Source organism: Aythya marila (assembly GCF_965140915.1).
Source record: "Aythya marila genome assembly, chromosome: 2".
NCBI classification, from domain to species: domain Eukaryota; kingdom Metazoa; phylum Chordata; class Aves; order Anseriformes; family Anatidae; genus Aythya; species Aythya marila.
Window position 1 is genome coordinate 81,684,463 of NC_139043.1, and position 26,466 is coordinate 81,710,928.

At 46.4% G+C, this 26,466-nt stretch overlaps 1 protein-coding gene across 4 annotated transcripts in view; it reads right to left on the bottom strand.

Annotated features, from left to right (window-relative positions):
• Positions 1 to 23,034, bottom strand: part of DUSP22 (dual specificity phosphatase 22) — a 45,790-nt gene extending 22,756 nt beyond the window's left edge. The window contains exons 1-4 of one of the 4 annotated variants that reach the window (XM_082754428.1): positions 22,498 to 22,631; positions 21,976 to 22,308; positions 12,798 to 12,831; positions 5,588 to 5,670 (exon numbers count right to left, since the gene is read on the bottom strand). In XM_082754428.1, the coding sequence (XP_082610554.1) occupies positions 5,588 to 5,670; positions 12,798 to 12,831; positions 21,976 to 22,026 (168 nt within the window). In that variant the 5' untranslated portion in view covers positions 22,027 to 22,308; positions 22,498 to 22,631. Of the gene's footprint in view, positions 1 to 5,587; positions 5,671 to 12,797; positions 12,832 to 17,590; positions 17,770 to 21,975; positions 22,309 to 22,497 lie in introns of those variants that run through there. The other 3 variants (XM_082754427.1, XM_082754429.1, XM_082754430.1) reach the window with 3 other exon arrangements.
• Between the last annotated feature and the right edge of the window lie 3,432 nt (positions 23,035 to 26,466).

Sequence of the window (26,466 nt, forward strand, 5' to 3'; positions counted from 1 at the left end):
TCCACCTACCTACCATATTTACATAGTCATCGATTCAGGAAAATGAGAAAGAAAGCCACTGCTCTGGAGACAACATGTACCAGGTTAAGATGATACTGTTAATGCCACCAGAATAATAAAGAAAATAAGCGCAAATAACTGTACTCTGCTGGTGCTCTGGTTAACTATGCAGAATGGGGAGAAAAACAACCTGTAAAGCTAGTATCTTGAGCATTGGAGGCAAAGAAGAGTGGATGCTTCATAGGTATTAATTTTCTTACTAACTGGAAGACATTGCAGCATTCAAAAATCCACACCACACTTTAAGATCACTCTTTTTTTGTCTAGAGAAGAAATCCAACAAGCCACAAGACTTGAAACAGCACCACCTGCATACATGCTTATCACCAGGACACAGACTGGCTATTCACATGATATGGGGATGCCTAAACCTCAAGTGCTTTGGCACTGGGCAGAAAGACGTGACAAAAGCCCCAAGACCCTCAGAATCAGGCATGTTTTGCTGGGATTTCAGTTTTTGACGCTTCATTCAAATGACTTCAACTGAAACTGCCACATACGCTGATACGCTCCTTATCTGAAAAAGGACACTAAAAAGAAAAACATTCTCTAGCAACAGAAAGCACAGAAAAAACTCACACGCGGCACACATGCAAAAACCTACTCCTAATGTTTGCAATGTGTTGTAAACAGAGCTGCTGTTAACATGGAAAGCTTGTGACAGAGGACAGTACAAGAACGCCCAGGTAAAGTCCTGTTTATTTAAGACCTACACGACTGTGGTCATCACGATGTCTCCAAGATGAGAGCAGCATACACAGCGCCCTGTGATGCACGAGTAGTCTGTCTAACAATGACAGCGCTGCAAGTCAATTAATCCCAAAGGGCTCCGCAACCACAAGTGACTGGTAAGACATTTGAAGCATTTGCTAGGTCAAACCCTGTGGCGTTACTCAAGAGAAACAACAAAATTACTAGTAACTGACAAACGTGTGGTGGACCATGTGAAAGAAGCGGGTAGTTTCAGTCCCCTTCCAGACTGATGGACAGGTGTCTACAACATACACAGCAGTCCCCTCAACTGGCACCCCAAAGCATCTTGGACAGACCAAGGACTGAGAAACAAGACCTCTGTAACAGCCTTACTTGAACCAAATTCCACACAGAAGTGAAGCACGTAAGAAAATCCACTGTTGCCTTGGCCATATGTTTCAACAACAACTTACTCTCCCTGTTAAAAGCCTTGCTTCCTTCCAGCCTGAATGTGTGCAACTTCATTTGTCAGCCAGGCACATCATGGTATTCTGAGGTGGTTCCTCTGCATGGGGACCCATGGGCTGTAATCAGATCATTCTCTGTGTCCCAGAGACCAAAATCTCTGTGGATATTGGTCTCTGGGACTTGAACGACTGTCAAAACAGAAGAAATTCTAGCACCCCTTAGCACTAGTGCCTTCCTGCATTGCACACAGCAACCACTGCCCAATGCAGTGGAGGAAGCACTCTTGCTTTTGCCATGTGTGCACCCAGTGGCAGGGGACAGGTAAGAATGGTAGTTAAGGATGCCCCAAGTCCATCTGTTGGAACATGACTGTCCAGAACAGCACGTGCTTCCCAGGATGGGATGCAGTTTTGTTTAAGCAGTTGCACAGTCCACGCCAGCATCCAATTTGGTTTGGACTCACATCCTTCTCCAAGCACCATCCCTCAAAACAGGGTCAAACACCTGGAAATTCAATGGCAAAACACATCACTTAACAGACCTGTAACCTGTGCTGTGCTGTAAACACAATTAACAAGATTTGCCTTTACCTCCTTCATTTAGATCAAGTGGCACAAACGTTGTTATACCCCAGCCTTAACAGAGCAGAGTTACTGAAATTAAGGTGAAGGTCACTGACATGACTTTGCTGTGTGTACTACTCAATAGCAGCAAGGTATGTTGGAACACATTAGGTTTTGTCTCTTCTAACATGCTGAAAAGCTCCAGCAGGTAAAGAACATTTGTATTTGACAGGAATGTATCTTGGGAGGCCTTTTCACACCTTTTGTAGAGTATCCCAAAGGAGCAATGGTTGCAGGGGCAATCCAAAAGCAAAAGGCTTTAAGTGGCCTAGCTGGATTTTTCTGAAGAAATATATTGTCTGTAGACAGGGGGAAAAACTGCTTAGGAAGAATTAAGTGTGCCCATCTTCACTGTCTGTTCTGACTGCACCTGCTCAGTTAGGATATCTGGATGGCACAGAAGTCAGGCCTTTAGGCCTTTTGGTCTCCACCCCCAAAAGCTATTTATCCCGTCCTTAATAAAAGAGCTCTACTGAGAGATCCAACTGGCCACTGCCAGATAGACAATTATTTAAAGCACATGGATACCTGTTTTCCCATCTGCCTTTCACTCTCCCCCTACATTCTGAATAGAGATTTTCAAACCTGAACTAGCTGAGAGAGAGATTAGAAAGCAGGTGGCAAGAAACATAATTGTTCTCTTCTGCATGTGCCTTTTGTGCGGATTTATAAAACAGTAGGCTAATGCCTCTGTGCAGGAATACACACGGTGCTGGCAGACACCACTCTTACTCAGGGGGTTCCTTCCATGCCTCTGAGTTAACAAACCTTGTTCCGTGTGGCATGCAGTCCTTTCACTTGGACAGGCCACCAGTTACCCATAGTTTTTCTGATGGACTTATAAACATGCATCTTTAGACTACAAAAATGCTTACCTTAGTGGTTAAGACCCCGCATAGCAACGGTGTACTTCGTTGAAGTCACAGCCTTAGGATGCTTTCTAAATCTAAATTAATTCTAGATTTGTTTTTTATTAGAGGACAAATTTTCTTGAAGCAGTTTATATGAAAGGAATTAAGTGGCAATGTTGCAAGATAGATTAGTCCAGATTTTGGCAGATCCCTTCCGTTCTGAAACACTTGAAGCCTTACAAATCAATTCTATGTCTTGTACTTAACGTATGCTGCCAATGTCTAAAGGTATAAAAGGTCTTATATTCCACCTGATTCAACCTACATTTTCTAGTTATCCCAGCTTGAAAGTCCCCAGTAGCTTCCCAGGGCCGAACTTTGATTATGAGACACCCGTAACTCGCAAGTCCATGAGGATTTGTAAATAATCATCAAAATAACTTCTGAAACCAAATTTCAGTGAGAAAACATTCGTTTTAAATCATTTCTCCTCAACAGGAACACACTATGAAACCTAAACCGATATAACAAGTGTTTTTTGTGAAACTCTACAGTCATTTTCAAGCAAGCTAGTAAGCTATGAGGAACTAAAGAGGCGTATTTCCAAATACTGCAGCATAGGCAAAGCACAAAAAGAAGCACACATTTTAAAAGCTACTGTGAATACTTTAAACACGAACAGGTGAAAACAGTCTGTAATATCACATACTCTGAGAGAGGCAATGCTGTCAGTTACTAAAATGGAAAGTAATTTTACAATCTAACAAGTTGGTGTTCACCTTACATGCTGACATTTGCTTTGACTTCTGGAGTATTGCTCCTACCCTGTATGGACAATGACACCAGATGGGTCATTTTCACTCTTTACCCAAGGTTTTCAGCTTTAAGTGCTGTATCAGAAGAATTTGTGCATCACATCAATCACTAGTGTAACTTCAAAATCTGACGAGATATGGTAATTTGTCACCAATTTGTCAATTTGGTAATTGATGTCAGGAACATCATTTTTTCTACTTCTAAAAACACTTACCCTTCCATGGCTTGCAGAGAAAACTTGGTTTAATGAAATATTTGTAGCATTTCCTACAGGATGATTAGGAAATACTTAAAATATTGTTAGTAAAAGATAAATACAACTACCACAGCACGAAAAAAAAAAATAAACACAGCTTCTCAGAGATGATCAGCATCCACATAAATGCACACACACAAAACAGGGCGCCTCAGGGAAAAATGCTTCTCATATCACAGCAATTGCATGTTTAAAGGGCCGAATAACATCAAGTGTTCTGAACACAATGAACCCTCACTTGCTGCCAGTGACGTCTGAAAATGCATCAGAAAAGCTGTCCCATTTGACTTCAGTGGGCTTGAGAACAAGCCTCAAGCACCATGTGGATACAGAAGCTGTACAGAAACCTAACTACAACCTGGCAAAGGTGTAAATAACAAAGGAAGCAACACAACCTAACAGATATTTTCTAGGGAGAAGTTTAGCTTTCCACACCACCAGCACACAGACAAATATATTGCATGCTGCAAAAACAGAAGGCACAGTTAGAGAAACTTTTCTTTCAGAGGCAGAGGTGAACAAGGCAAGTCCACCCTCAGCCAGTCACTGTTCCTACTCCCCTGTAAGTTTTCAGACTGCATCATGAACCAGATTGGGAACTGATCTCAGTAAATGTAATCATTCATGCCTTCTGTGGGGGTAGCTAGAAAAGGTGACTTGGTTATATTTAACTCACACGAGCTCCCAGATCTATTCACCACGCAGACCCACAAACAGATGCACCACCACAAAGGATGGCGGGGGGGGGGAAAGGGTCAGCATGTGGGCTGCCAAAACTACCGCCAACACCACAAGGAACACTGGCCTGAGGTTGCAGCTGAACTGTGCCATAATTAGTCTTCCTACCTTGCTAATCATGACGATAAAACAAGTCAAACCCCGGCTCATTTAAAGAACTACACCCTAGAGGAAACATTACATCTCCTCTAGTCAGTGCAACTGCATCTCTCCTCAACTAAGGAGAGTCTTGAAGTTCAAGGTTTCCAAATTAACCTGCATCAGGCACACCGTAAGTTAAATGGACACTACAAAAAGTAGTTTTTTTGTGGTAAAACCATCACACACTTCTAAGTTTGAAGTAAGCCTTGAATTCCAATATAAATCAGGATTTTAAGGTGTAGCAAGGCCCAGCCACACTTCCTTCTTCTCAAGGTAACATGGCATAAAGAAAGTTTGACAGTTGAGTCAAACACAGGAGACCAGCAGCCTGGTTCCAGCTCTTTCGCTGCTCAAGATGACACAGCAAGTTGTGTCATTTCAACTCCTCAGCTCAGTTCCCCTTCCGTAAAACGGGGAATAATACTTCATGTTACAGCGCTGGAGACACACAGATGCTCTGCTGCTTTAGGGTAATGTTATATGAAAGAGCACTTGTTTCACCCACACCCCAAGCCTGAGTAAGGCTATTTTACAGGGAAAAGGACTGCAAGCTTCTCAGATGATTCGTTTTAAAGATTCAGGAAAGCGGCCTAGTACAAAGGAGAGTTGGTTGTAGGAAAAGGGGAACAGGAATATAGTTGTTTAAGTGATGTGTGAACTCCACACAGAAGAAAACTTACCTTTACTATTAGATTAATAACAATCCCATTGTTGTGTTATATTGATTGACACTATAATTGTCTCTTCCCTCGTCAGCTACATTCCTTGTTGTTGTAACAGCAGCAACAACAGAATTTGTGACTGAATCCAAAGACTACAGCTGTCAAACATTTCCAAACTCCGTTTCAAAACAGCAAACATACAGAACATGAAATTAACCCCAAGATGAGCGTGACACTCAACTGCAAAGTATAGGTTTATGGCAGACCCACCCCTCTTACCTCAAGCATAGGACGGGCACTGTCATGAATGGAAAGAATGTGCGTAATGTTATTCTTGCTCAATTGCTCTACATCTCGGGCATCTGTGATGAAGGAAAAAAAGGAAGATTTTTTTTTTTAAATCTCTTGAAACAGCCCACTCCCCTTTCCCTTGTACACACAGAAAATCACTGTCATTGCTACATTTCTTTCTGAAGCTTCGTGAAGTAAAGCAAAACCCCAAATGCAGCTGTTCTAGAACACCATCAGCAGAGGGGGAAGGGGAAGAAACATTTCTACTCCAAAACAAATGATATACTATATAAAGAACAAGCTTAAGTGACTCAGGAATGTGTTCTTAAGTCAAAAGTTTCATGTATTTTGCATCTGAAATATAAGTCTGTGCATGCCTGTGTGCAGGTGATGGCCATCTGAGCAAGCAGCCAGAGCTCCATGCGAAATAGCTTACCTCCTCTCATCCACAAATCCCCCTTCAGGAGATACAATTTCACTTGGGGGATCAACCTGGTGATATCCAGGCCTGAGGAGTGAAGCCAACCAGGTGGCTTGAATCATTTGAACGAAGGTATTAACAGGCCAGCCAGCACCACAACTAAATTCTTACTTTCTGTGGACTAGCAGGGTCAAAGGTGCATTTAGCTAATACACAGCTTAATTTTAAGTCCGAAGAGAGACTGAGGAGATATTGAAAGCACGAAATATGCTGCAGCAAGGAAGCATAGTTGTGAAAAGGTAGTTCCTAGACCTTTGACCAAGGAGTTTCAAACATTCAAAACTGGAAAGCAAACTCGGGTGAAAGAAATTTTGCTGCTAGATACTGTGAAAACATGGGTTTGTTTCTATGAGAAAGAAGGTAAAATAGATTATCTGTCATCATTGAACAACTTTCCCCATGCTTAACCATTAGCGTGTCAGAAAATGACCCCAAAGAGCCACTAATACAGGTAAACGTGAATTTGTGTCCACTTACTTTTGACCTTTTTGCTTGAATATGGCACGACACGTCATGGCAATTACAGCAGTGGTTTTAAGATGTGAACACCTGCCTTCCCAATCAACCCCTACAATCTGTTCACATTAGCCTGGTTTCACACAAAAAAAAGAGCACTGACCACAGAGGTTTCAAACCGGCTCTCTCTAGGTACAAAAATAACAATAGCATCACCTGTACATTCTTTATGTACAGGCAAGAGTTCAATCAGCATCTCCTGCTTCGTATTATTCCACTCCACTATAAAGTTTCAATGCCTTTTCTGCATCTGAAAGAGGAATTGGACATTTAATTATATTGCCCCATGAACAAGATCCACACAAGAAAAAAAAAAAAAGAGGCAACAAAGTTTAACCTTCATCCAATTATGAAAGCTCCTTTGGGGCTAATAAAATAGAAAGATTCAAAACTGAATCAATTTCGCTTGCTGCTGCTCAAGCCTGTACGACTAACACAGATACCTAGTCCTTCAGGAGAGAATTAGCACAAATTCCATCTAAAACAGAAACAAGGTCCAGCTTCACAGAACAGTTAAAATATCCTAAGATCCTCAGAGTGTGCATTTCGAAGAAGAAATACCAGCGTTTGCCAGGAGGGGTCTTCTAATACACCAGACCTTCAGATTTAATAACAGCGTACTGGACAGTCCTGATTTCTCTGAGAACACCTAGGCAGGCAAGGGGCTGGAAACCCTAGAAGCCAACCTAAACGTGTCTAAAAATCAACAGACTTCAGGGCCTGCTGGCCAGAACTCATGGTGTGAATGCACACCTAGCATAATCAGATCCCATCCCCTAATTATCAGCATGACCCACATGGTAAGTAGTGGCTTGATATACAGGGCAAATGTCTTCCGAAGTAGCTATGACCCACATTAAGCATTGACTGCTTTGGTGAAGACTTAAAACCCTTATGGATAGAGTACAACTCAAAAGGATTGAAAGGTTTTACTTCTTCAATTAACTAAATGAGAACTACACAGTAAGAGACATTCCCAGAAGCAAGCTGGAAATGGCTCTGTCCTACAGCTGCATCCCAGGGTAACATCCGGTCCTTAATATATTTAGGAACCAATCACTCAAATCACGGAAAATAGAGGAGAAAAAGCTTCCCAGCCAGTGACTGTGTTATCTGGGTCTAAATTGTAAACAGTTTATGAAGGGAAATCCCCCTTGTTCCCCCTGGCCCCTGCCATAAGTCTTCTACAGATAATATAGACAACACTGATTTCAACAGCAGTACAAATGAGATATCCAGTCTTGCACCATAAACTCCCAAACATGTAAGGGGTTATGTAAAGAACCTCCAAAAGCCAGAAGAATCGCCTACCACTGACAGCAATGCCAACTTCCTTACTATAGCGCAGTGCTGTACAACCACAGGCAGGCTCGCATTTTGAACCACCCCATTTCAGAACGTGATGATGAAGGAAACCTGGCAGAAATCTACCTTGTGCATCCCCGAAGGTCCCTCAAACGTGGGACTATTCCTCACAGCAGATTACCTAATGTTCTGCTTCATACACCGAAACGCTTCTGAGCTAATGGGGACTTCTGAGTAAAGCTTTCAGAAAACTCACTCCTGGTATAAGAAGATGCAGTCCACGTTGAAGAAGTCTTCCTCTCTCCCTCCCATGCCCATACTTAGCTTCTTTTTCCTCAGTTTCAGCTGCAGAGTCTTTCCCATCCCTACTACTGACAACAAAAGCATTGATCGTGCCAGGAACACGAAAAAAAAAAAAAACCATTTCAGTGGCACAGGTTTCGATCTGCAACATGTAACTGCACCACACCTGTTAATTTAGAAGATTAGATGTCACCACACAGTGGAGACGATTTCATTTCATATTTTCAGTTTGTTACCTTTCCTCCCCTTGGTTAGCTAGCTATTCCATACTAAAGACATCCTTTCTTCTTCCTCTGCCAAAGCCAAATTGACTTTGCTGTTAGCATGAAAAGAAACGTGCTTGTCATGCAGTACGCCAGTAGCTATTAGATTTTCAGCATAAAATTTTAGGTTATGTATACAAAAACAAAGCAAGTGAGGCCCCTAAGTACAACGTTGTCAGGTCTCAACCTGCAGACAAACGGAGACTCCAGAGTTTCATCATCTCTAGCGTTTCCTTGTTTGGTTTGTGTGTGTTTTTAAATAAAACACCTTTTCTTCTACTCTTTATATTCTGCTTTACAGAGAACAAGGGAGCCATTTAAAGGGGAGGTTTAGACTGGGTATTAGGAAGAACAACTTCTCAGAGAGGGTGGTGAGGCACTGGGACAGGCTGCCCAAGGAAGTGGTGGAGTCCCCATCCCTGGAGGTATTTAAGGGACATGTGGATGTGGCACCAAGGGACATGTTGGACCAGGTCTTTTCCAATTTCAATGATTCTAGGATTTTAAGGAAAACCTAATCTCCAGTGGTTCAGACCACTGAGAGCTATTACTGAAAACGAATGGATCAAAGCTCTCCTGATGGGAGAGCAGAGTGCAGTGACCCACACTCACACACACAATGCACCTGCACAAAGACTCCACACCTCCCATCACCACTTCGTATTACATTCTAACAAATATTTTGTCCCAGACTCTCAGGAGGACGTTTGCAGGGAGTGAGGAAGCTGAGGAAAAGTGCCCGATGCTCTCTTTAGTGACAGTACCTATACAAGGTCTTCCTTTAAAAGATGAACCTGGAAAAGGGAATAGAAACCGCAGTCTCTCCTGTTCTCAATACCTGAAACAAAGCCTTAGAAAAAGGGAACTTTTCCCACAAGCACTAAAAAGCTGTTAGGAGGATGGATCTAGAAACACAGCAGAGCCACTTGGGGGGCACTGCCATTTTATATTCAGGAACAGGAAGGGCACAAACTTTCCCAAGACTCTCCAGGTCATCCACGGCAACACCGGACTCTTCAGGGGAATTAAACCTCATATTGTGGCTTTCCCCTTCAAATCAAAAAGCCCCCAAATATTCCATTGGAAAAACTCGAATCTTCCAACTATGAGTACAAGCAAGGAAGGACACAAGCTCTTTAAATACTCAAGGTAGAAACACCCTTGAATCTCTGGGGCTCACTACTGCAACATCTTTTGGTTTTTGAGGCAAACAAGCACTCACTTGGAGCCTCAGATGAGAAAAAAAAAAATAAGTTGTTCTATTTGTGCAGGAAAAGGCTAAAAAGCTCAGTCTGTTAAGAAACAAAGCATCTATTTTCATCAGGTGCCTTTCAAGGGAAATCAAGTTTCCAGCACAGAGGACACAGGCAATCCCACAATAAATTCCTTGTCTTCTGAGGGCTGCAGGATTGAATTTCACCTGAAAGGAACAAACCAAAATTCCCCCCAAAGAAGAGCCAGGCAGAAGAGTTTACTACTTCTACCTCACGTTGCTCCCCTACCCCTCCTATCCCCTTTGCAATGAAGCAGCTCCTCACTAACTTTCACTGAAGAAGCCCAAGAGCCCTGTTTCCCTCTGGGCTTTCACACCGAACTCGGGCTAGAGTACTTTGTGTGGACACCTGTGGTTCTTCTTGAATTTTTCTGCCCTCTAGCTGTGCAACCTCAAACACGCTGACTCGGGAACATACTACAGCTTCAACGTGCTACTGCCCGAGTAGAATAATGCCCACAGATCTTCAGAGACAACAAACGGGGACACACTCAAGTGCTGTGGACCTAGTGGGGTTTCAGCACGTGCTTCAGTGCTTTCCATAACCAGGACTACATGTGACTTTCTCACCTGAGGACCCCGAGGCAGTTACAAAAATGCCTCACATCCTGTGTGCCCGAAGGCTTGCACAGCAGCAGCAGCACACAAACCAGAAGGGGCGAGCTCCTTCTTTGCCATCTCTGGACAATGCACCTCCAGGACTGCCCTATTTAGCATCTTTCCACACCCTGCTTTCATTTACCAGGAAAGCAGGAATTGGAAAAACATCCCTTTTCCTTTAGGCTGCCAGCTTCTCCAGAGGTCTCCGTGCAGCAGGGAGAGATGAGCATGCACAGAACACCGTTTCCAGGACCTAGCTGAGGAAAGCCTGCCTGCCTGGGCTCCCTGCACAGTCACTGGAGCGAGGAGGAGAGAGACCATCCTCCAGAGGGCAGATCAGAGCGTTTCAGAGGCTCCCCTTCTGGAGGAAGCTCCCTCCTCTCCTCTCCCCCTGCACACAGGCTCCGAGGGTGCCCCAGCTCTGCGTCCAGGAGAGATGAGCAATGCCAGGGATGCAGCCTTGCTCTTGCTGACCAGATGCAGCTGTATTCAATTCCAGCTGAATAAACAGCTAGGCTGCTCTGAGGGGCATTACAGGAAACCATTCCCTAAACCCGTGTCTTTAGAAGGAGCTAGATGCTTCTGCTGCCCAAACCGGGAGACTCCAACCGAGCCCAACTGCATGCTGCCGAGTATTTCCCAGCAACAATCCCCTTTATGGAAGCCTCAACATTATTAGTCACTTTTTGAAGGAGTGCCACAAATCAGAGCATGCCCCAAGAACACGGTAATCGGATTACACCAGAAATACACTTTGGTGATAAATCAATAGCCTGTTCCGAAATTGGGTGACTTCACTGCACGGAAAGCTTATTGCAATCGCTATGAAGCAGGTAGGGTGTGCAGAAAAAAACGAAATTGTGAGAATTTGCTTTTGTATTAGTGAAGTACTGCAACACCAACCTTTTCTCTTCCTCTTGGTGTACGTGAGATGTAGTATCAGATGCTTGTGATGGCTGACAATTAAATGCAACGTGACCAGAAGTCGCAGCAACAATTAACTGACTGATTTGCCCCGTTTTTAATGAATATAAAAACAGAGCCCACAACACAGCCCTGGCACAGGCAGCGGCACTGACTCACTCCACAACCCTGGCCACCTCCCCTCAGCTGGCCAAGTTGTTCACCGGCTGGAAGCAGAAGGGCACCGAGAAACCGAGCTGAGTTTCACTCCCCTGGGCAGCTGTCAAGGGCTCACCAGCAGGGCTGCTGCAGCAAGAGGGACGAAACAAGAGCCGCCCTGAAGGACTCTGCTGCCCGGCATCCATCCTCCCATCCTGCCCCTCGCCCACATTGTTTGACAAAGAGAAGGAAGCAATGTGGCCGTGAGCAAGCTAGTTTTGTCACTGGCTCAATGCCGTGGTCAATCCAAGGAGTCTCCAAACCTATCCTCTTCCCCTGATTTTCCTTTTTTCCCCTTCCTTTTTCTCCTCCTCTCATTGCCAACTCGCCAACTTCCACCACTATATGCTTGTCTCTGTCCTTTCACTTCCCTTACCGTGGCAGGAGCAGCATGGACCGTGGGTTGGTATGGCCAGAGTCAGGGACAGCAGACAGCAGTTCAGAGAAAGAAAAGTGAAGTTGCAGGTTTGGGTGGAGGAGGGGGAGAGAGAGTGGAACAGAGAAGACACACAGCACCCGAATCCAGTGCAAACCTTGTCCAATTTTAACAGAGCAGCTACGATATCCAACAGACCAGGAAGGGTACAACATTGCAGTAGCCCCTGAGTCCTGCCTGCTAGCTAACAGCATGTATCAACACGAGTGTACAGGCAGCACCCGCTGATTTCCGAGCAGGGACAGTCAGCTGGAGCTGCTGCTAACAGACTGCTTTCACAACAGGTCGTTTATTGGGATGCCCATGTAAAAAGCTTCCTGTTGTACCTAAACGTGGTTCTGTCTTTCTATGCACGAGAAAGAAACCTCGTGCAAAAGGGTGAACAATCCAGAGAATGGCACACCTGCAGCACGGACAGCCCAAGTATCAGTGGTCAGACAGCAGCCTGCAGACCTGCTGGTCTCGCATGCAGTGATAACAGAACTCTTTAGCAGCTGTTATAAATAACCAAAATAATGAAAGCAATGAGCAGGAGGCATGCTAAGCCTTTACTTATAAGGAGGGCTCGCAATACGCCTTATAAAGAATCTGCCTGGCTCACATGCTTGCCTGCCTAGCACAGGAATCGTTTAAGGCAGGCCAGTGTTTAGGAATCCCAGCCGAAGCATGCACCGAGGAGATGGTGCTCGTTTTTCTTCTCTTAAAGTACTTGCAGCAGCGCAGCACACGGACGACAGAGCACACAGGATCTTCTTTAAGCACTGCCAGGTGAATCCAGGAACGAAGCAAGACAGGGTTAGAGAAGCTGCAGAGCCATCAGGGAACCGGGCAGGCCTGTGAAACAACACCTCAAGACCCCTGTTAAACAAGCCTAGAGAAAAGGATAAAACTAATCTTACCTTTAAAGTTGCCAATGAACAAGCCAGGCAGAATCTGTGAGAAAGAAATATAGTATCAAATATAGATGTCTTGTGGTAACACAGCTTGACAAAGTGCGATTTGCATACAGGATGGAACATACTACTCTAGCAGACTATTGTCAAAGGCACTCCAAAAAGCGCCGATGGCTTTCTGTGCACCTCTGCAGCCGTCTCAAGCTGTGTTGTTCCAGGTACACCGCACTTTGGAGGCTTTCACTGATAACTAGGGGTTGTTAATAACGTGGAGGCTGGCATGAGGGGTGCTCCCCGAGGATACGAGAGGTGTTTGAGGAACATGGAGTGGGCCTCGCACCCCGTCCTCCCCCCCGACAGCGCGATAAGAGCTGCCCTGATTTCACTAATGCTGAAACTTCGAAAGGAGAAGGCAATTTGCCTAAAGCTGCTAAGCAGGCTGGACAAAGCACTGCAAAGCAAACTCCAGCGAGACTTTCAAAGCACGACACCCTGCAAGGGGGGCTGCAGCCCCGGCGGGGCAAATCGCTGTGTGCAGCTCCTCGTGCCTTCATGGGGCGAGAACTGATGAAAGCCCGAGAGTTGCGTTTTCCTCCCCTGCCCTCCTAGAAGCACACTCGGGTCTCGGTTACAGGACTTTCCTCAACTTGTGAGCGTCAAGGTCAGGCAGCCCGAGGACACGTGCACGCACAGCCGGGTGAACACGCAGCGCTACCCCCCCCCCCCACACGCACACACCCTGTCATAACCCTCCCGGCTTGGAAACGGCAGCGAGGACGTAAAAATAAAACACCCGGGCAGACCCAGCTCGTGCCTTCTGGCCCAAAATTTCGCTTTCTGCCACCTGGACGATCCCACCCACGCCCACATCCTTTGAAGGGACCAGAAGCGCGGCAGGGCGCGCGCACGAGCCATTTGTCCCGGGCACATGCAGCGCATGCCACCCATACGGAGATGTCAGCACCGGCTTCCCAAAGCCTTAGCAACACCCCAGTGTCATCGCAACAGCGGCAACAGCATCTCCAGCGGGGCTATTTAAAGGGAAAACTCCTCCCGTTTTGCTCGGCCCGGCAGCCGCAAAGCCCCGAAAGCTGCGGAGGGCTTTTCGTTGGGGATTATCGCTCGATAATCCCCCCCCTTCGCAGCAGCCCTCCTGCTGAAAGGCAGCCCTGGTCTGCCTCGAGGCCATGCCTTTCACCTGGCAAAAGTGTTGTGGTGGCTGTTATCCACCTAGGCTTATGAGAAACAGAGAAGACTCAAGGTTTCCTGGACTGATTTATTATTTTAGGCACGCCTGATGACGCTGCTAGAAGCCAGGCAAGGCAGCAGACGCCGCTGCTATGGGCCTGGTTTTGCAAACAAAAATCATGCTCTAAAGCAAAAGAGAGCCTAATTAGGAACCAATTTCCCTAATCAGGCCACTCCAGCCAGCTCCCTCAGCTTAAAACCCTCCCCAAACAGCCTTCCTGGTAGTTTTAAATAGCAGCCTGGTATCTCCTATCTGCAGCCCAAGTCTGAAATCACAACCCCACTGCTGCTCAGCACAGCCTTTTAGACTCCAGGATGTTGTTCTGCATCAATTGCATGCTCTCGGGAGATGACGAAAGCTTAAATTCCAGTCACGGTCATTAATGTTACACATTATAAATTAAAGAGATACCAAGCAGCACCGGGGCGGAGGGACTGAAGAAGGAGGCTTTTTAGATGGCTGTTGGCAAAGGTGGAAAGGTCCAGAAGTTTGCTTCTGTGCATCACCAGGCGATGCTGAAAATTAGGGCACCGTGCAACCAAGGACAGCTGTCAGCCCTAGTTGTCCTAGTCATTCTAGAAGCAAGAAACATTACTCTGGGTGAAAGCTACCTGGAAAGAAGTGAATCTTCGTACCATGCTGACTAATACTTCGGCACCAGACTACGGCTGGGAACTTTCAGCTGTGTCATCTCACACTGCCTCCAGTAACTGCAACTCCAGGCCGCGCGAAACGAAGGCCGATGGCTGCTGCCAGGGGCGTGTGAGAGAAGGGATGGGAGTCAGCAAAGAAAAAAAAAAATAAGGTGGTTGTTTTCGTCAACTCCGCACCCACCGCTTTCTGAATAAAAACAGTAGCCTCTTTATATAACCCGAAACATTGAGAAAATGACCGCAGGCTAAATAACAGATGTCGAAGCGTGCACAGCCCAGCAGCGAGGGGAGCAACGCCTGTCCTCGGACATGCCTCGCAGGAGAGAGGCTCACACCCTGCACCTCGCACGAGGGCAGAGCCCTACGGTGCACAGCTAATGCATCGTCATCAGTCCTCTTGGAAAAGGTGCTTCTCTGGAGAACAGCTCGAAGGGCTACTTGGCTGCTGTCCCCTGGTTAGATAGATACTTAATGCAGAGCATCCCACTCCTTGCCCAACACTGCTTCCTGAGGCACTGGTGCTCTGGAGAAGTCCGTCCATCCATCAGGCTTCCCACAGAGACAGCAGGATGCTGCAGGAGGTGCAGACCACCCGCCTCGTCAGGCAGCAAAGCAGAGGGACGAGAACTGGCCCAGCTTTGCCGGCTTCCACAGAAGCGCACACACCAGCTGCGAGTGTCCACGCTGGTTTACGTGTCTTACCAATCAGCCCCCACAGCTTATCTGCCCTTCTTGCAGAGATAAGGTTAACTAACCTTAACGGGACACAGGACTAAGGCCCAGGGAAAGCTCTCCTCTAATCACACCCTGTTCGCAGATAATCAGATCTGAGTGCTGCTGGCTCCATCGATCTCTCACCATCTTGGCCACTAGACTTGAGCTCCTGGAAAACCGTCTTCGTTGTTCTCAACCACAGGCTTCAGCCTGAACTTTGTTTAGGAGTCAAAGTGCAAAAACGAACCAGGCTGCCCAATTTCCCAAATCAGACCCAGTTACTCATTCTGTACTTAGAGATTAAGAAGTAAAGCACCAAAAATTAATAGTAGCTACGAGATCGGTTTGAAGCCATCGCACAGTCAGCAGCCAACTCCCTTTCTGTAGCCTTAACAGGTAACATTTCTCTGAGCTGCATAAAAAGAGTATTATAAACCATTGCTTTTGGTTTAATTTGGGAAAAACGAGGCTTGGACAGCCTCAATAAAAAAGTAAACGCAGGTAGTTTTACGGAGAAAACTAAAGAAATGCCCCCAACTAAAAATAAGTGTATGTCAGGCCTCAAGCCCTCCAGTCAGCACCAATGGCCACGTAAGGTCAGGTGCAACTACTATTTGCCATGAAATACATCAATATCATGTGACAGAAAAAGAGGAGGCGACCATGCCACTGAGAAAGGCTCAGCATCCAAGAGCAGCAACAGCAGCTGTAGCGGTCTCTGGGGCTTTTCCTTACCCATACCCGTTACAGGTCACCACTAATCCTCTTCCCCTGGCTCCAGTACAAAGGGATTCTCTAAACGAAATAATCCACCGTTGGATAAGCTGCTTATTTTCTTCTATTGTGCACGTATAACTCTACCAGGGAAATAAAAACCAGTTGGAAACCAAGGTAATTTGTACTGGCAGGCTACAGCGAGCCAAGCAAGCAGCCCCCAGCGTCGGCGCTGGTGACTCCGCACCTCTCCTCGCCCCTCCAGCTCCCGCTGGCTCCCAAGATCAAAAGGAACAGATGATCCAGGGGCACATTCTGAAGGTGGCAAGTCCCAGACCTGCACACGGGACCCCTACAAAAATAAACCCTGATGGCCAGTACCCAAGGTGGCAGTAGCCTCCTTAAAGGAGCCAACTCTCCCCGACCTGCTGGACGTTGTTTCATCCTTTTGGTGTCAGTGGGAAGAGCGGAGGGGGAAAAGCAGAGCAGGGCTACGCCCGTGCTGAGCGCCCTGTCTGGAGCACGGCAGGGTGACAGCGAACAGAACCCAAAAGACCAAATTTCCCTGAGTCACAGAGAGCCTGCTCACACGGTACCAGAGCGAGACGCAAGGCAAAGAGTACTAAGCTTCAGGGGGCTGGGAATGGTGTTTGTTCACATTACAACATTGACATCTTTCATCAAAACACTCAGAGTGACAGGGCAACTCCAAACTTTCCCTGCAACATGCTACAGACATCCCAGGAACCCAAGGGAAGCCTCTCCAGCTGCGTCCCTTCCTCCCTGGTTGCTCCTAGAAGATACCTGCAAGGCATCAATACCTATCACAAGGCGATCCCAGGAATTTGAAACCTGGGACCTAGGAAGAAAGACCAGGGGAGGTGCTGGTCCTATAAAAACACTAGGTGCGGGGAAACGGGTGCTGAGGATGAGCTCCCACTGCCAAAAAGCCAACACCCTGAGCAGCTCAGCTTCATCTTCCTTCTCCAGCACTTGCCTGCCCCTCCAGTGTGGGGCATGGGCTGAGCCTGGGGGGCTTGGAGGCTGCTGGGGGGGGAGCACGGGTGGGAATATGGGGACGGGGAGGCGTCGAGAATGGGAAGGGGTGGGGAGAAGGGGCTGGGAAGGCGTGGGGCGGCCGGGGGAGCATCACCCAAACTGGGGGAGCATCACCGAAACCGGGAGAGCATCACCCAAACCGGGACCCCACCCCCACCCCCGGGCTGCGGCCAGGCAGGAAGCGCGCCCCGGGAAAAAAAAAAAATAATAATTAAAAAAAATAAATACGTAATAAAATAAAATAAAATCATACACATTAAAAAAATTAAAAAAAAAAAAAAAAAAGGGAAAAATCAGCCCCCGAAACGCGCCGGGGACAACCCCCTCCCCTCTTTTCTCTCCCCTCCTTTGTTCGGCGGGCAGGTGCGGTGCAGGGGGGGGCGTCGGGGCCGTGCCCCCGGCGGCGTTACCTTGTTCATGCCATTCCCCATGGCTCCCGCCGCCCGCACGCCGCATGGGGCAGGGGTGCGCAGCGGGCAAGGCACGGCGCGGCTCGGCTCGGCTCCCCTCCGCCGCCCCCGCTGCCGCGCCGCCTCCCCCGGGCGGCCGGAGCCGCGGAGCCCCCGCCGCCGGCGGCCCTGGGGGTTGTAGTCCCCGCCACCGCTCCGCCAAGCTGCTAGGAGCACGCACGGAACTACAACTCCCGGCGGCCCCCGCGCGTGCCTGCCCCACCTGGAGAGCCCGGCGGCATGGCGGGCGCAGTGAGGGCGGGGAGGGGGCAGCGCCCCGGTAGGGGCACGGCTGCCAGAGTCCTACATTAGAGTAGTGGGGAAAGGTGTAGGGGATATGCGCAGTTCATACGTGCAAGTGTGTAAAATCTTCCCCGATAACCTGCTCAAGTAACACATCCCTAGTGGCTCACCTCTCCTCTACCCCATTAACCAGCCCTATATCCTGCCCAAGTAACACATCCTTCATGGCTCATGTCTCATCTACCCCATTAACCAGCCCCATAACCTGCCGAAATAACACATCCTTCACGAGCAGCAGGAGGCACACTGCTGTGCAGCTCTCTTCAGGTGCTCTGCTCATATTTGTACAAGCATTGGTACAAAACTTACAAGATTTTACACAAATACTTAAAAGATCCTGCAGGCAATTATGCACAGTCACTTTTACATATACCCTAAAAAAATAAATGCAATAACTAAATGGATGTCTGTGCGTCACCTGTGACTCAAGTGCTTGTGGGGCACGCCTCGGTAGGGCTGACGGGCAACACGGCCAGGTATCAAACGCCTGCTGGATGAACTCTGGAAGGGCTGGGAGATAAGGGACTGGGAACACTACGTGGAGGCAGTGCTTGCCAATACAAGCATGCTCTCAGGGAGTGGTTTCACAACCTGCAGCTGTAATTTAATGTTGGCTGCTGGCAGACAGGCGGTCACGCGTCCTCCGTGCTGCCCTCAGCTGTACATGTGCCCCTTTCCTTGAGCAACACCAGCAGTGAGCCCATTTGGAGACCCAGCCCCACAGGTAGCTGGGGGTGACAGCTTGCTCCCCACAGGCCCTCGGCAGCTGATGCAGGACTGATTTGAGCTGCCTGCAGCTGGCAGGCAGTTCAGAGCCAGCATCTGTGACATAGGTGTGCCAGGAGGCAGGCTGATAGCAAGAGGTTTGCTGAGTAATCTTACCTGGGCTTTTAAGAGGAAATAAATAAACCAGCATGGGATGCTGAAGCTAGGCCACTCATATCTGGACTGGGAGGGCCTGAGAGTACTTTTGAGCTACACCTCAGCCCGTGTTAGGGGAGGCTCAGGGCCCCTCCTGCCTTCTACGTTCCTTGGTTGTCTCCATAGGACCGTGGCAGCAAGTCAGTAGGAAGCCATCTCATGTTTCAGCCCGGACCATTTTGGATCAGGATCTTAGCTTCACCACGACATCCCTGAGGCTCCACAGGGTCTGTGGTGTATATGACGTCTTTAGTCGCAGAAACATCAGAGGAGCTCTTTGTAAGGCTGGAAGGATAGCTACCCAACTTAATGTACTTCACTTCTCTCCTTCCTTCCTCATCAGTCCTTCTGAGAAGCATAGCAGAGAGCTTTATCACAGATACTGGCTTTAATATTTCATTGGCAAAGCTCTCCAGAATGCAATTTACTTTATTGTCATGCCACACAAAATACAACTGAGGTCCAAAAGGTCTGAAATGCAGTTTTCTATAATAACTACTCAACACATTCTGTCCCCAAAGTGGAAGAATTCTTTGCCAGCGACTGGCAAATGCTTTCTTTACATGAAACAAAAATATAAACAAGAAGTAAAGCTCCTGATCTGTGTGGTGCTAAGAGGTCCACAATAACTGGAAAGCCTCATGCTCAATATGCTGGAAGTCTTGCCTGGTCACTTCAGTTCCCCATAACTTGGTTTCTCCATCTGCAAAGGGCAGTATTTTTGTCCTTTGTGAAGAGCCCTGAAAAGTCCTGTGCTTGGGCAATACATGCGAAATCATTACGTTGTCTTAGGCAATACAGACGGAATACAAGTGCATTTAGCTTAGTCATCTAACATTTTTCTGAATGGGAAGTGCCACGCAGTCTTCTCTGTTTTATTTTCAAGTTTCGTGACTCCCTTCAGAACGTCTACTTCAGCCTGCAGTGCTTTCCCTTGTTAGAATTGTATTGCATGTGCGCAGCTTTCTACAGTGAAGGAACACAAAGTAGAGTGGGAGAGTGCAACATACCAAGATTAAATAGCAGTGGGAGGAAATCCACATGCACCTTAAACATTCAGGGTGATGTATAGTATCTGCTTTTCTTCCCCACAGCTCTAGAGGGGGAATCCTGATATAGTTGCCAGACCCATCCCTCTTGCCAGTTATTCCAAAAACTGATTGTTGCAGTTCTTCAGTGCTGTTTAATAAATGATCACATAATGCATTTATGGAAGTTGGTCTTCAGCAGACCTAAATCAACATACGGTGTTCAGTGAGTGTTTCTTCTTGGGGTCTTATTCCTTATGCTTAATATTTGCACTGTTTTTAATGGTTTGAAAGTCCATTTTAAAAAGCGAGCTATCCTGAGATGACTGGACTGAATAAACAAACTTGCAAAGAAGAGCAGAAAGCTCTTGCCAGATCTCATAGCTTTCAGTATCCCTGAAAAGAGCTATCACTTCGGAATGGCCCCTAACCCCACAGATCTGGCGATGCTTCCACTGCTCTGTGATAAGAGGATGGTAAACTGAGTAATCTCTACTTCTTGACTTTGCACACACAGGTATAACCTGGTAATGCCAAGAGTTCAGCAGCAGCGATCGTCTTCTAGGCAGTTGCCTGAAAACTAACAAACAGAAGCAAACCGATACCGAAACTATGTCGACTTCAAAAAAAAAAAAAAAAAAAAAGACAAAACTTCTGCTTTGACAGTATGTTGAGCTTGTTATGTTAAAAATAAATAAGTAAATACTCTTCTTATCCTCTGATCTCGCTTTCTGTAAACCCTGGAGTGCTGAGCTCACATTTGGCCATAAGCAAAAGGTATCTCAGCTATCCATGATCTGCCAGGAACTGATAAGACCTGGGCTGGGTTCCCCTGAAGTGGCGTCACAACTTAGTTCTCCTGAAGTGGCAAGAAGGGAGATAAAAAGGATGGCTAGTCAGAAATTGTCAGTTTTCCTCTGAAATAGGCTGGTTTGACAGGAAGGAACTGTTTCACCCGGAAATAAACAACCCGAAACCTTGAAATTCGTAAATAACACCAGTCTTATTTCCTGAGTGTGCTGAGAGTGTGGTCACCTTCTGCCTCACATTCCTCTTGCCACCCCTTCCATCAGCATCACCAGAGTAAGGAGTGTGCCAGGATGAAAGAGCTGAGCCAGGAGATGAGGCAAAAGTGGCAGAAAGGAGTTGTGTGTTGTTTTTTTTTTCTTTCTAGGCAGACCCCTAGGAAGGAACTGATGATTCAGACAGGAGGAACAACACTAGACAATGGCTGCGAAAACTGTGCAAGATAATTCAGATGTAGGTTAGCTCCCATGGCAACCACATACCAAATTACTGCACTTCTGTGCCTCTAAACCTGCCAGCAGTCACTTTTGTTTGTGTGTTTGTTTTTAAGGCTTAAAAAAAAAAAAAAAAAAAAAAAAGAAAGAAAAAAAAAAAGTTAATCCACCTTAATAATCATGTTGGATTGCAAATGAGGTGTAGAAGGGATTTTCTTGAGCCGCTTGGTTCAAACATTTGGAAGAGAGAAGTAGGAAAAATAATATGCCTTGAAAACTCTGATTTTGCTAACCAGTTAAAATATACACAACTTCTTAACCTTTAAAGCTGTCAGTTCTAACCCATAACTCATACCGCTTCGACTTTTTTTCCCCGTGTTTACCAGGTCAGCTTGACACCCTTACCTCCAGAGCTTATGTAGGAAAGAAATTGGTTCTAGCAGGTCCATTCATTTTTCATTGAGATGTGTTAAAAAAGGAGTAGGGCATTGTGTACTAAGCCAGGATTCGGGAGAAAGACAGTAAAATATTTGATCCCTAAAAGCAAGACTAGTATGTTCAATAGAAGCAAGGCTATCCAAAAGCATACTGCAAGGCACGTGTATATTAATAGTTACTAAGAATAGTCCATTGCTGAGTGTGAATGAAAGCATCCAAACGCATTCCCTTGATAAGCTAGGTATGTATTTGTTTCTCTAGGCACACGTCAAAGTGTCCTCAAATGGAAAAACAGCTTTAAGAGCTTTTTCCTAAGCGCTGCTTCCAGGTCATGTATGGGAAATCCTAGGGAAACGAGGTCTTCACAGAACTTCTCTGCAGGAAGCCTGTAAACCATAATATCCATTGAACTTACATAGTCCATGAAGACTCTGGAGTAGAAAGAGATCAGTTTTGAAGTTCCCATAGCTTGGTGACCATCAGTGAGATGTTCTCCCCTCAACAGGGAATCACTAGGGTATGATCTGCCCGAGGCAGCAGGAATCTCTGAACCCAGCCACAGAAGCAGCTGTGGTCAGTGCAAGGAGATAGTCCCCAGCCTTCCCACAATCACAGGATCCTCACGAGTGTAGGCTGGGGTATTCAGCCATTACCACCTGCCTCCAGCCAAAATGCTGGGCAGAGATCTTGATTTTGGTGACATTTTCCCCATAGCTTCTGCACAATGGGATGTGTTTGTACAGATTTCCTGTATTTGGAAAATTAAGAATGGTTAATGCTACTATTCTCTATCGATAGGACAGGATCAGTATGATTAGGGACAGGAAAAATGCCGAGCTCAGGAAGCAGCAACAACGCCAGGACTTCAAAATCCTGTTGTTTGCCTGGACTTCTTTCTCCCTGTGCTTCTGCACATCACATGTCTGTCTAACCTCACCTCCTGCTGAGCTCTATGGTGTCTCCTGAGAGATATCCCGCTGACATGGCCCAGCGAAGTGCATCCAGCGTTGTAAACCCATACTTTTCTGCACACAGCTGACCTGTATTCCTGGCCATTAAGCTGCTGCCTGTCTCTCTCTGCACCTGCAGGACACCTCGCAGTTCCAGGGCACATTCCTCACATCTGCCTCTGAGCTCTCCAAGTGTTTCTGCGATGTTTTAGTCCGGTATTTCAGTCATCCCCTGTGCTAAAGCACCAGTAACACCTAGGAGGCTTCTAACCTGCCGGGGGTTAATTCAGGGTCTCCTTGTGGTCTCTTCTGCGGCTTTTTTGTTTGTTCTGATCCTTTGGTCCTTCACCTGAGACTTGCAGCACTGGCTCTCAGATCAAATGCTTCTCGATAGTTTCGCTTTCCCTTGTGACCCCAGCACAGATCAGCTCTTCTGTACAGTTCATTTGACATACAAAGACGGGAGCAGATGTATTAGGTCGTGGCAGAGATCTCCACGTCTCACAGCAGTGACAGGTAGTGGACATCTATGGGAAACAGGGTGAGTACAGGGGGTTCCTTCCCCTTTTATATCTTCCACTTTCTGGCAACCAGTAGTAAGAGGTTTTTGAGCCAAGGGGCACGCCCAGTCCTTGGCCTGAACATTAAGCTGTTTTTTGTTGTTGTTGTTGTTTTTAATATTAACATTTACGGTGACTCCAGGATGTCTGTTGAGTGACAACAGCTCATTCACAACTATCTGCATGTTCTGGGGTTGCATTTTGCACTATTTTGTATTCACCAGCCCCATATTTTCTTTACCATTATACTACCCAGGCAGCTGATGTAAAATCCTGGTGCTAATTTCTCAGGCAGCTTTTGTTTTTGGCTACTGGAAACGACGCTGTATCATCAGCCACCTTGGCTATCCATGGTCTTTTCAAGCCCATTTGTAAATGTGTCGGATAATGCAGGATCTGGCACAGTCTCCTTCCCCTGCCTTCCTCTTGTGACTTCCTTGAATTGTGAGAAATGATCAGTAGCTCCCACCTTTGCTTTTCACCCCCTGTCCAGCTACTGATTCACAAAGGGACCTTCCTTCAAGCTAGGGCTTTGTAATGAGCCCTTGGGGGGCTGTAGGGAATCCTGTGAAAAGTTCTCTGAAAATCACTGGTATACAAATGCTGGGGGAGACTAGAATGGGGAGAAGGATGGGGAACGAGGAAAGGTGAAACCTTCTCTGAGACCAGAAAGTTTCCAGTCTTCCTTATGTCTAAGCCTCCCCCGACCTGGGCAAGTTGCGCAGTCTGCCAGACCACTGCCTGTGTGAGAAAGCAGTACATTTCCACTGAAATCCATCTGGCAATGCTGATGACGCCAGCTGAATATTCTGCTGAGCAGTGGATTTATTAAGTCCGGGTTTATTAGCTCATGTCTTTGAACTTGCTTCTCTCGGTAAAAACCCTCTTGCGTCTTCACTGCGAACCAACTGTGCTTTGATCAGCAGGAATCGAACCCACTTTGACGGGATGCGAGAAACACCAAGCTCTGGTCGGACCGAAGTCGAGTAGGGTTAATGCAGATTTACACTGGAGTCAGAGGAGGCACAGTCAGGGTTTGTGCTTGTGCTGCCAGCGAAGTCAGCGAAGCTTTGTCATTCATTTCGGTAGGAACAGGAACACCATTTGTCGTAGAAGAATCACTTGACACAACCTTTTTTGTAAATAAAGAAGGAAGACGTTTCAGGAAACTTCACAGTGTTGTCTTTTTTCTTTTTATTATTCCTTTACCTGCTTTGATGGTTACTTTATTTGTCGTCTGGCAGAAAATGAAACTCACTTTAATCTCTTTTAATATCCAAACAGAGCTATAATGCACGTAGACGGGCCCGTATTTAGGAGTGGTGCCAACACTGAGTAATTTTAAAATATTATATAGTTGATAATATCTGACCAAATATTCTAGAATAAGTCACTATAGAAATGAAGGTAGGTTTCCTGTGTGGCTTACAATATCATACTAAAATACAAAAGAAACCTGACTAGGTTTCAGTTATGAAATAATAGATACCGAGCCATTTTCAGATTTGCTCCATATTGCTGAAGTGTTTAAGCAGGTGTGTTTCACAAACTTTGTGAAACAAAAGCTCAGCTGAAAGCAAATCAACATTAGGAAGCAAAACCAGTGCTGAGTGATAGTGCTTAAAAACTGAGAAACACGAGTGGTTTTAAACAGCAACTGAAAAGATGCTTTGATGTTTTTTAAAGCACTGCCTCATACTCTAAAACATCTAATAGTTTTCTGCAGTTACCTACGAGGCACCGCGTCTTACATACGTGTTGCTTCTGCGGCTTGGATTATACCAACCAAGTATTAACTTCTGTCTTGTAATTTGAGCGTGTCAACTATTGTTGAGGAGCAGGAAAACATGCTCATGGACCTAACTGCTAAAAAGCATTTGTTCTCTTCCAGGGCATTATCTTCTGCCTACAAATGGGGGAAAATGGCAGCGAACCTAAAAGCCTCATATCTCCACGTAACCAACAATTATCCTGTCGGTTCATAAGAAGAGAAAACACCCTCTGCAGCGCATGCAACGCTAGGCAAAAGTGTTTGCTGAATTCACCTGATATCTGTAATGCAACTTTTTAGCTCCGTCTCAGCTCAGAAAACTCCCTTCCCTTGGACTGTAAACTGGAAAAATGCCATGTCTGTGCAGAATGACAAGCTGTCTCTCTCTGAAGCAAGACAAGGCTCAGCCATGGCACAGGCGGAAGCATTTAGGTCACAGCCTGCTATCAGAGGCAAAGGTGGCCAACGTGACCTGAGGGGAAATTAAGAAAATCTGAAGAAGTCTGGCTGATTTTGCTTAAGTCCCTAAAAGCCTTGAATTCATTTGAATTCACTGCAGGCAAATCACTGCATGCCTTAAAGTATACAGAAGCCTTTTGACAGTAGGGCTCGTATTGTGTAGTTCTCCAGCATGACTTGGGAAGATAAGACATGAACAATGGAGAGTTATTAGCATGAATAATTTTCCATGCAAATTGGAAGCACCACAGAACAATGCGATGGCTGTAGCTTAATGGCACCAGGTTGTCTGCAGGGCTGCACATAAAATATCACAGGAGGAAAGACATAACAAAGACAAAAGCCACTCGAACAGAACTGCTTTCAAAAATGAGCTGGGGCAGCTGGACCACAAGATCCCTTTTTTCCTAGAAGTGGTTTCAGAGATTCGGTGCCCAGAAAGCATGCCTGAAAAAGCTAGAGCTAAAAGACTACTGCAGATTTTCCAGACCTGAGGAACACTTCATGAACCCAACACACAAATCTCAACGCCTTCATTAGATTTGTCTTCGTTCCACAGCCTGGAGTCAGCAGCACTGACACATTTGAAAAAGGCTAGCAACTATATTAATAAAACACATTGGCCCCTACAATACAACAGGAAAGAGAAGCAACACAAAGAGATGAGCAAATTAACATTTTTGTATGTCACTATTTCAGAAGAGACTTGCGTGGAAAGGACGCAGGAAGGAGGAGAGCTAGTGGAAGTAGCAGGGACAGGGATACACATCCCCTGGGGTGGGTGGTTCATGTTGCTACTGTGACTTCCTCAAGACACATTTCTGCTTTCTATGTTGCTCTGAATCACGCCTGAGCAGCCGAGCTGGTGCTGATCCAGGTGACAGCATCTCAAGCTGCTTGAAGTATCAATCCCAAGAAGCCCAAGGGGAAAAGAGGTCATGCAGCAACCAAAGAGCAGCTGCTCCACTGGCTCTTCTGTCCCTTCCTCACTAAAGCCTGCCCCGCTGATAAATAGCTGACACCCACAGGAGTGATCATACCGAAGAAAAGTTTTTCCAGCTGGTGTTTTGGTGGACAGCCTACGTAGTAGCAGGATGCTCTCTGAAGCACGTAGATCTCTTTTGTCTTATTATTTTAGATCATAAGCAACAAAAACAGTATGTTCT